Source organism: Microcaecilia unicolor, chromosome 8, assembly GCF_901765095.1.
Source record: "Microcaecilia unicolor chromosome 8, aMicUni1.1, whole genome shotgun sequence".
In the NCBI taxonomy this organism is placed as follows: Eukaryota; Metazoa; Chordata; class Amphibia; order Gymnophiona; family Siphonopidae; genus Microcaecilia; species Microcaecilia unicolor.
The window spans coordinates 52501680-52511443 of NC_044038.1; the positions used below are offsets into that span (position 1 = coordinate 52501680).

Genomic DNA, 9764 nt, shown 5'->3' on the forward strand with positions numbered 1-9764 from the left:
AAAAGTTACACACGAGACCAGCGATGATGATTAACAAACAACACACAGCCTCTATCGAGAGACTTCCATTGCTGAACCGTCTGCGCCTGATCACTATCTAAAACCCAGAACTTCATCTCACATGTATCACAGGCAAGGAACTTAAGATCTAAGGTTAAATCACAGCCATGGACTCTCAGCCTAGCGGCGTCACACCCAAAAAAGGTTAATAGACCCGGCTCTCTCCCGTCTTTGCTTCCGAAGTTCCGAGTGACGGTCATTTCCGGTCCCGAGCGCCTCTCACAAAAGTTCCAAAATGCAGTTTCCCTCCGGGCGGGAGATGGTAATGGATCGTCTCTCCGCCAAAGGGGATTGTTTGAGAACAAGGAGATTTGATTCAGGAGTCGGCATAACGTGAAGCCACTTCGCTTAGTCTGCGTTTCTCATTTCCGAATCCCAGCGCAGCCGTCGTAGTAGTGCCTGCGCTGGGAATGGGAAACAGACTAACCTAAGTGGCTTCAACCTTTTGACGTCATGCCGGCTTGTTCTCAATTAGACCGCCTTGGTAAAAATCACAGACAAAGCCGCTTGCTGACTCCCCTCACGAGTCACCGCCCCGTTAGCGTCAAACCGAGGTTCTCCCCCCATATTTGCTTCCGAGTCATCAAGGTCATTTCTGCTCCCGAGCACCTCTCGCCCTGAAGTTTGAACTACTGTATGTTTCCCAACGTGTGGGATATGGTGACGGATTAGATTGAGAACCTCTTTGCGTTCTTCTCGGTGTCCCCATCTTAGTCGCCGCACGATGGCCCGTAAGAAGCGTCTGCGTCTGATCGCCGAGATGGCGCGGAAGATCCGGGCATACCGTGAGCTGAAGGAGCGTCCACGGGACTCGCAGCGTTTCGCTCTGGATTATGAGACCATGACGCGACCGATGACGGGCAGGCGGCTGCCGGCGCTGGCGTGGAGGGACGTGCGGCGGGAACTGCGCCTCTTCTCGCTGCTCTGCCGCCAGCCGCTTTTCGGCATTGGACGAATGGTGACCCGCAAGTCTTGGCTCGAGGGCTTCGACGAGCCCTGCTATTGGGTCATCAGCAAGGTGAAGGTGGATTACACGGCCGAGGTAAACGGCTTCCGTCGCTGCTGGGGTATAGCGAACACCATGGCCCCTACTCACGGCCGCCACAGCATCCCCTCGGGTCGCAAAGAATAGAATTACCATATAACCTCTTTTAAGTTTTTCTTTTTTGTGCCTATGACCAACATGCCTTCCTTCACAATGAGAGGAGTGTGGTAGCCGTGTTAGTCCACTCTTAAGGTTATCAATAGAAATCAAACAAAATAAAACATCTGACGAAGAAGGGCAACCTTCGAAAGCTAATCAAGAAATGTATTAAGTTATGTCCAATAAAAAAGGTATCATCTTATTTTCTTTTCCATGTTTTATTTTGTTTGATTTCTATTGATAACCTTCACAATGAGAGAAACCATCTCTGGCGTATTAGTCAATGGGGGTGCTAAAGAGAGAGAAAGGCATTGCTGATCCCTTCTTTGTTCCCCTCCTGGTTGAATCTGTCAAAGGGATTTTGTTCCTGAAGCACAACCTTAAGCATATGTTATGCAAAGGCTTTCACAGGCATCTCAGAAGCCAGCCAAAATTGTTGAGGGATATTCGCTCTTCTGATAAATATGCTTGGACGCACACTCAGTCAAACTCAAATCCGGAGGTTCTTGAAAAGTAGATTGTCTACTGCTGTACTGTAACTGTAAAGCACTGTTTGTGTGTTGATTAACTAAAGGCTACGATTAAATATTTCTCTAGCAAAGATAGCAACCATTTTTTGCCCGCTTTTTTGTTTCTGCAAATACAGTAACCATAGCAATGAAAGAATTACATTTGGTTACTTGCCTTACTAAAACAGTTTGAAACTTTGTACAAATCAAAATTATTCAGTGTATATATGAGAAATTAAGAAGAGGAGGCTAAGACCATACTGTACGCACAGAATTTATTTGTATAGCACCACTTCTAAGCGTATGCAGTGCTTTATAAATGAATACAAACAACACCTAGTAAGCTGCAGTTAGAGCTGCACTCATTAAATGCTTTGAGTCACAACCAGTAGGCAAACGTTCTGTTTGATCAGAGGAAACTTTAATGTTATTGGATAGATCTATATAATCAATTTTATCAAGAATGTAGCCCCCTGGGCATCAAAGGTAGCTCAGTTCTTTAGAGGGAGGGCAGAGAACATACGTGAAAAATGTATGTGTAACACAGGTATGAGATTAAGTGAAATCTGATTTGGTGATGTACAGGATATACCAGAGGATTTTCTTATGGCACGGAGTTCTAATATCCGTCCGTTAGAAAATTCTCCTTATCTCATTGCATTTTAGATGTTTGTCCAACTTGTTTATAGTTTATTAATTTATATGCCACTTAAACCTAAGCAACTTGCACATTACACATACATAATTATTCAGTGTTTGTCACCCCCAGAATTTCTGGGTTGGTTTACTCTTTAGTTAAGAGTTAGGTTGTCTGCAGGACTTTTCAAGGGATCTGTTGGAGATATTATGCTAACACCCATTCTGAAGAATGTGAGTTTTGATTTGCCATATAGTTTCCAATTATAGGCTTGTTGCCTCCAGCCTTTTTTTTTTTAAATAAAAGTAATGGAAGGGTAGGTAGCAAATTTGCTGTTGTTTTTTTTTTTTTAATTTATATTTCAAATTATCAATTCCAAGAACATCTCTTGTAAAGAAAAATAAATTATATTCACATTATCAATAAGGAAAACAGTAAACTATTATTAGTAACAGTTTATAATCCTGGTATATTAGTCCACTAATAGGAGAGAGAGACAAGGCACAATATATAAGTAATAACAATATTTAAATTCTCAATCAGAGCCCTGAAAGGGAGATACACAGGATTACTAATCTTAACTAAGGTGTCAATGTCGGCACCATTTCTGAACTTGGGAGTGGAGTAATTACTTTCTTGGATTCTAAGAAAGAGTTCAAATGTAAAGGGTCAAAGAAAATATATTTTACTGAATTCAGTTTCACTACACATTTACAGGGGAAATGCAAATTTGCTGTTTATTTAGAACAAGTTGACATACTACACTCATCTCAGTCAGGCTTTAGAAGATGCTTCAGTTCTGGGACCATTAATATCTGATATTAGGTCTTTATTGTGTAGAGGCACACAGGTGATTTTAATGTAGTTTGATTTATCATCTGAATTTGATTTAGTTGATCATAACATGTTGCATGAAATGTTGAACAAAGATAGGTTAGAGTACTTTCCTGGTTTCAGGTTTTTGTTTTGTTTTTTTAAGAGGAATAGAACTTACTACATTAAGGTGTTGGGCAGTTCAGTCCATGGTTGGTTTATTAGATTTACTCTTGGCTCCGCATTGTCACCTGTCTTGCTCAACATTTTATTGAGCTCTCTAGGTAAGGAACTGGCTAAGGAAGAGATTAAAGCTTTTATATATGCTGCTGACAATGACTACTAGTTTCTCTTCCCCAGACTATGGTAGATATTGAAATTAAACTCTTGGCGTGTTTAAGGGTAGAGGGATGGGGTAAGGGTCTGTACAGCAGGACTGAGATTAACAGACTTACATATAGCCTGAGTGCTGAAATAAACTGTGCTTCGTTAAAGAGCATTACTCAAAAATAGGCTATCAACTAAAGTGGGAGAAGTTTAGTCAATAACCATAACATCTGTCTTGTCCCACTGAAAATTTAACAGAGGCCTGAAAACCTCAGCGGTGCACCTTACTTATAGATAGTATTAAATGTAAGGATTTGCTGCACCCACCTCGTCATCGGTTCTCAAGAGATTCAAACACTAATTTATAGTGAATTTGTATAGTAGTTTCCAAACTTCTAAAATTTCCCCATATATTTATTTATTTATTAGGATTTTACTACCTTTTTGAAGGAATTCAATCAAGGCCGTGTACAGTAAGAATAGATCAAGCATGAGCAATAGGCAATTACAGCAGTCAGAATATTCAAATACAAAGTATAGCATGGTGTACTATTTACAATGTCAACACAACATGTAATAGAGCATTATAATTGATAGTGAAGGGTAAAGCAAAGATAGGTAAGTTAGTAAGAAGAGTTAAAAAGTGACTGATTTAGAGAAAGTTGCATATGAGGTCAGAGAGATGGTTAAATATTATCTCAGCTAGGGTAGGAGTGGATAAACATGTCCTGCTGCAATATGTGCAGCCCGAGTCACTCTGTGTGTGTGAGACTAACTAACTTCTTCCATTAAAGGCCTGGTTGAGCAGCCAAGTTTTCACCTGCTTCCTTAAATAGCGATAGTCTTGTGTTAAGCAGAGCCTTTCAGGCAGTGCATTCCATAGTGTGGGGTCTACTCCAGAGAAGACTCGCAGGCATCACATTCTGTAATGTCTTTTGGAGAGGGTGTGGTTAGTGATAGTCCTTGAGAGGACCTTAGTATCCTTGGCACTGTGTGGAGGATCATCCTATTCTTCAGGTACTCGGGGCCATTTCCTTTCAATGCCTTGAAGATCAGACATCGTTTTAAATTTAGCCCTGTATTGTACTGGTAGCCAATGAAGGTTTTGCAAAAATGGTGTGATGTGGTCACGTTGCTTGCAACCTTCTACGAGTCTTGCTGCTGCATTCTGAATCAACTGGAGCTGGTGCAGGCCCTTTATAGTCGGACCATTGTATAATGCAATTTAGTAATCCAGTCTTGATGTTACCATGGCATGCACAACTGAGATAAGATTTCCCTTCTTGATGTAAGGAGAGAGGCAGCGTAGCTGTCGCATATATATATATATATATATATATATATATATATATATATATAATGTCTTATAACATGCACTTATCTTGAGCAGAGCATAAGTCAGATGGGGGATAAATTGTCTGAAACTATCATGTCTCCCCCACCCCCAGGGCTGTTTCAAGGACCATCCCTTCAAAAATTCTTTAGCGCCAGCTCAGCTCCTGCATATCAGAACTCTGCCATCTGGCAGAGTGTAACAGAAGGCTACAGAATGGATTTGTGACTCCTGGTCAGTACTCTTTAGTGACATATAGGGCCCAATATTAAAAAAAAAAAAAAAAGGGGGGTTTCTAAATTTGTGCCTTATTTTTGACCAAACAGGAGCCGGTGTTTTCAGCTGAAAAATGATCTTAATTAGGATCCTAAAAGTTATTAGACAATTTTGGATACATCCACCCTTCCATCCTCTCCCCCGGGTTCCCGGCTCCTTCCGTCCCTTCCCCATCTTCCCCATTATTTCTTATGTAGGTTTTCTGTTGTATTAGCTTGATTTTACTGCACTGGCGTCTGCCTCTGTGGTGCGCTGTAAGCCACATTGAGCGTGACGCTGTTGGGAAAATGGGGTTTAAATGAGATAGTAAATAAATATTTATAAATAGAGGCCAGCCATTCACTTGCCTAATTTATGAGCCTAGTGCTAAAAATCAGTGCTAATGTCCTAACTTCTTTTCCCTACCCTAAATCTGCTACTGTCATACCTATTTTTTATGCTCCTAAAATTAGGATTTTTGTAAAATTTTGAATATAAATTTAAGCACTTAGCTCTTTTAATTTTCAAAGAGGCCAATTTAGGAGCATAACTCGGGAGCAAAAAATCTTTTCAATATTATGTCCATATATTTTGTTTATATTTCTTTCATGTTTAAAACAAAATATATTTCCCTTAGCTACTGCCTGCAGAATTAATTGGTTGTATATCAGGCAAATTTACTTTGAAACTACTGCTTATCATTTTTACAATGCTATCTTTGTTTTGCAGAATCTGGATCATGGAAAAGCCTGGGGAATCCTGACTTTCCGAGGTAAGCATAGAATATTTGATATGGTTCACAACAAAGGATTTAAGCGTCATGGTGATGCCTGGTACAAGTCACTGTAGTTTCACATTTGATATATGCTATGGTGCTTATTTTCAAAGCATACGGACATCTCAAATTGCCCAAATCATCGTCCAAAGGCAAAGGCAGAAAAGGGACGTCATTCTCCAAGGACAAGCAGGCAAATTAATGCTCACATGTGGGTGACGTTATCAACATCTTCGGGTGCGGAACGCTACAATAGTGTATACAACTTTAACAGCCACACACTAGCATTTCCTCTGCACATGTGTGAGTGCCTTCCCGTCTGCTGTGAGAGCGTAGGACCAGCAGTCTCTTCTCATCTGCCGTAAGGAGAGAACACTCTCTGTGGTTCCTCACAGTATCTGGTGCGTGAGCAAATGTTTTGAGTTTTTGTACCTTCCCTGCCAAATTTTTATCCTGCTTCTTGTTCTTTTTCCGTTTGGGGTTTTTTTGCTCCCTCCTGTTACTGTTTTTAGCTAGGTTTTTCTCCACTTAAAAAAAAAATGGAAAAATTTATTTCGCGCTCTCTTAGACCTGCACTTCAGTCAGGAGTTTCTTTCTCAATTTTTCTGGTGCTTTGCCCCTTTTTTCAGTCATCATCAAGTTGTTTGATTTGGCCATGGCTGTTTTTCCCTCCATGTCATCAAAGGTTCCCAGTGGCTTCAAGCACGGTGCGCGGTGCAGTCAGACTCTGGGAAAGACACCCAGTCTTAGTGTCTTCAGTGTCTGGGGCCAGAACATTCCTCTGCCAGCTGTATTCTTTTGGAGCCTGGTTGGCATTGGTCCCTGTTGCTGTGAGACCCATGTCTGACACTGGGATTTGGTGTGCATTGAGCAGGTGTCCACCTGCCTTGACACCAGCCGCTTTGCAGGGCTCCCGGAACTAGTCAGCAACAGGCAAAGGCCAGGGACACACAAGCATCAATCCTCCTCAATGTATGGTGCCAGGTACAATGGGGCACCGAGGTGTGCAGTCCCCGAGAAGTGTTGGCACTAGGAGGACAGCTTTCAATCGAAGAGGTGCCAACACGGGGGTCTCCATGCAGGTAGCACCAAGCACCCGCAGCAACCCCGACAGTTCAGCAGTCAGCCTCTGAACCGACACCCCAGCCCTTCCCGAAGTCGGCCCTTGGTGAGCGCATTCAGGCCATGCTCCATGAGCACCTGGCGGGGCTTATCCAACAGAGTGCATTGGCATCTGGGATGCTTGCACCAGCCATACCTCTTCTTGCTGCCCTACAAGGCCTTCGGCCTGCAGTGAGTTCTCTGATGCTGGTGCCACATGCGGTTCGGTGTCGACAGCCGTTGTACTGGCATTCCCTCAACGTCGAAGGGGGAAGCTTCGCCGGAGTCGAGACTACACCATGACGTCCTTCTACACACGGACATAGTTCCTCTCTCTCTTGAGGCAGGCTTGGTCTCGGCCCTCCCATGAGGAAATTTTGCTGACACCGAAGAGGAGCGCTCATCTCCTCCTTTGTGTTATTTGATACCTCACCCTCTTCCTCCTACCAAATACAAAATCTTGGATCCATACCTGCCATGCTAGCTGCCAGTGTTGACAGCAGCTCATGATAATTGTTTCAAGTGCTTTGTAGAATATATTGTTAGTGTCAACAGCTCTATTAGAAGAAACATGTTTTTAAAAATAGGACACATAATAATAGGCTCTTTGAAAAAAAAGATTTGGGTCAGTTGTTCCTGATTAGCAAATCTACCGGTTTCTTAGAAAAGTACATGTACATATAGGGGTAATTTCTATCAAGTGCACTGAAAATAACTCGCTTAAGAAGTATTCTACAGCTGTGCCTAAAGTTCAGTACAGTTTATAGAATACATGCGTAAGCGGAAAGTTGCATGTAAATTTAGGTGCGGGCGTTTGCCCCATTGCTGGTGCAAATGCCAATGCTTAAATTTAAACGCGGAGCACCATTCTGTAATTACTCCCATAACTCAAAGCCATGCCCCCATTCCACCCAGAAACACCCATGACCCTCCCATTTTGGAATGCGTGATCTGTGCCTAACTTTCTGCACATTGGTCCCAATTAAGTCTGATTACTGCCAATAATTGTTAAAAAGCCAATTATTGGCATTAATTGGCTTGTTCAATTAAATTGCACACGCCCAGTCCGGAACGCGTCTACATTTGTGTGTGTTCAATTTTTGATGTCCTTTACAGAATTGGGGAATATTGGGAACAAATTTGCCACATGCTCACATGTTAGATTTCTAGCAATTCAGCCTTTTCTTACATGCCAATTTCAGGTTTAGGGTATGTTTATCTTTAAACTATTGATATACCGCTAAAGAGAATATCATCATAGTGTTGTATAATACAAACAAGATAGTCTATATAATAAAAGAACTGCAATAATTGATAGGACAGCATTGGGAATAAGTAAGAGGCAAAGCAAACAAGCAATTGTCTCCTCTGTAGGTACTGTAGGAGCCCAGATTCACCAAAATGTTTTTCTCTCTTCTCAGGCAAGACTGAGACAGATGTGAAGGAAATTGAGCAGGTCATGTACCATGACTGGAGGCTGTTGCCAAAACATGAAGAGGAGAACTTCAAGATCTTCACGCCAGTTCCTGAGCCTGAGCCTGTGCGTTACGTGCCATATCCACCCCTTATTCGTGCCATGAAGTTGGCACACTTGCAAAAGGAAGGGAAACCAATCACACAGGAACCCATGCTTGATTTGCAGAAGCCCATACTCAGTCCTAAGGAGTTCTTTAAAAATCAAGGTGTTAAGAAAAATGAAGATGGAACGCCGGTATAAAGACTTGGGCATAAGGAGAAAAAAAATGTTCCCCATCCTTACCCAATGACTCAGTTTGCAAGTTCTGTGTTCTGCAATGTGGAAAGTCCCTATTTTGATACTCAGATCAAGCCTTCCACTCCCTGGGTTAACTGAGGCTTGGAATTCTGTAGAAGCAGTGTTCACAGCTCCCTGAGAGATGAAAGATAGCAAGTCATGATAATCATTGTTTAAGGGTGACAGCTAGTGGCTGAATTCAGGGCCAATTGTTGCAGAGTTCTGGAAGTTGTCTTGGGCATGACCTCTGACCAAGGACCATCAGTGCAAAGACAGTTGCTATGTTGCGGGTATAAAATAGGGTGAAAATTCACCACCCTTATTGTGGATCAGAAACTGAAGTATAATAGCTTTTGAATGCATTGCCTTATTTCAGTAGTGATTTTCTTAGGTTAGCAGTTGTCACCACTGTTCACTCTGACTACAGTAGGAAAAATGAAACATTTGGAGCAGTTCAATAAGGTTCCAGGTCAGGGACCTAGCAGAAGATTAGCCCAGGCTGTTAACTATTTTCTTTGTTTTCACCCTGTCAGTTCTCCTTGTCTAATGTTGCTCCGATTCAATTCTGTTTCTTTCTCATCTACCCTGGGTACTGAAGAGTAGAAAATTAAGTGTATAGCACAGACTATCTGGTGATGCCAGGAATTCTGCCTTTATAATATTAAAAAGGCCAGAAGAGATTGGTACCCTCTTTAACAAAAACAAGCTCACAAACAATATTATTAGGAAGACAGTTGGAAAGCACATCCCTTATATTCTTGTGTGCTCAGTTTTGGTTATAGAATACTGTCAATTATGCACATAATGTAATTGTTAAATTAGGTGCTAATTGGCCTTAAAACAATTGGTATTAATTGGCACTGGTTTGCAGTTATGCATGTAACTGTACTTAGTACAATATTCTATAACCTTAGTGTGCAGCTGCAAGGGGGTGTGAATGTGGGAGGGGCATGGATGGGTTAGGGGGAGTGAATGTGGGAGGGGCATGGACAGGTTAGGGGCATGGCTAGTACACTCAGGTAATAAATCTTAATGTGCATTTATGCGTGAGCATGCA

The 9764-nt window shown here is 42.0% G+C and overlaps 1 protein-coding gene across 2 annotated transcripts; it reads left to right on the plus strand.

The window, feature by feature from the left end:
- The first annotated feature begins 295 nt into the window (after window positions 1–295).
- Window positions 296–9556, plus strand: MRPS34 (mitochondrial ribosomal protein S34). 2 transcript variants are annotated; one of them, XM_030211430.1, is made up of 4 exons: window positions 296–350; window positions 729–1102; window positions 5808–5850; window positions 8376–9556. In XM_030211430.1, exons 1-4 carry the CDS (start codon window positions 296–298, stop codon window positions 8669–8671), a joined length of 768 nt encoding a protein of 255 aa, XP_030067290.1. In that variant the 3' UTR covers window positions 8672–9556. The 2 variants fall into 2 exon arrangements, with proteins under 2 accessions (XP_030067290.1, XP_030067291.1); XM_030211431.1 differs by lacking the exon at window positions 296–350 and having other exon boundaries at window positions 380–1102.
- Window positions 9557–9764: the final 208 nt, after the last annotated feature.

Coding starts and splice junctions, on each gene's coding strand:
- MRPS34 (XM_030211430.1), top strand. CDS start 296: ATGCAGTTTCCCTCCGGGCGGGAGATGGTAATGGATCGTCTCTCCGCC. Junction 1,103..5,807: donor AGGTGGATTACACGGCCGAG/GTAAACGGCTTC, acceptor TTTGTTTTGCAG/AATCTGGATCATGGAAAAGC. Junction 5,851..8,375: donor GGGAATCCTGACTTTCCGAG/GTAAGCATAGAA, acceptor CTCTCTTCTCAG/GCAAGACTGAGACAGATGTG.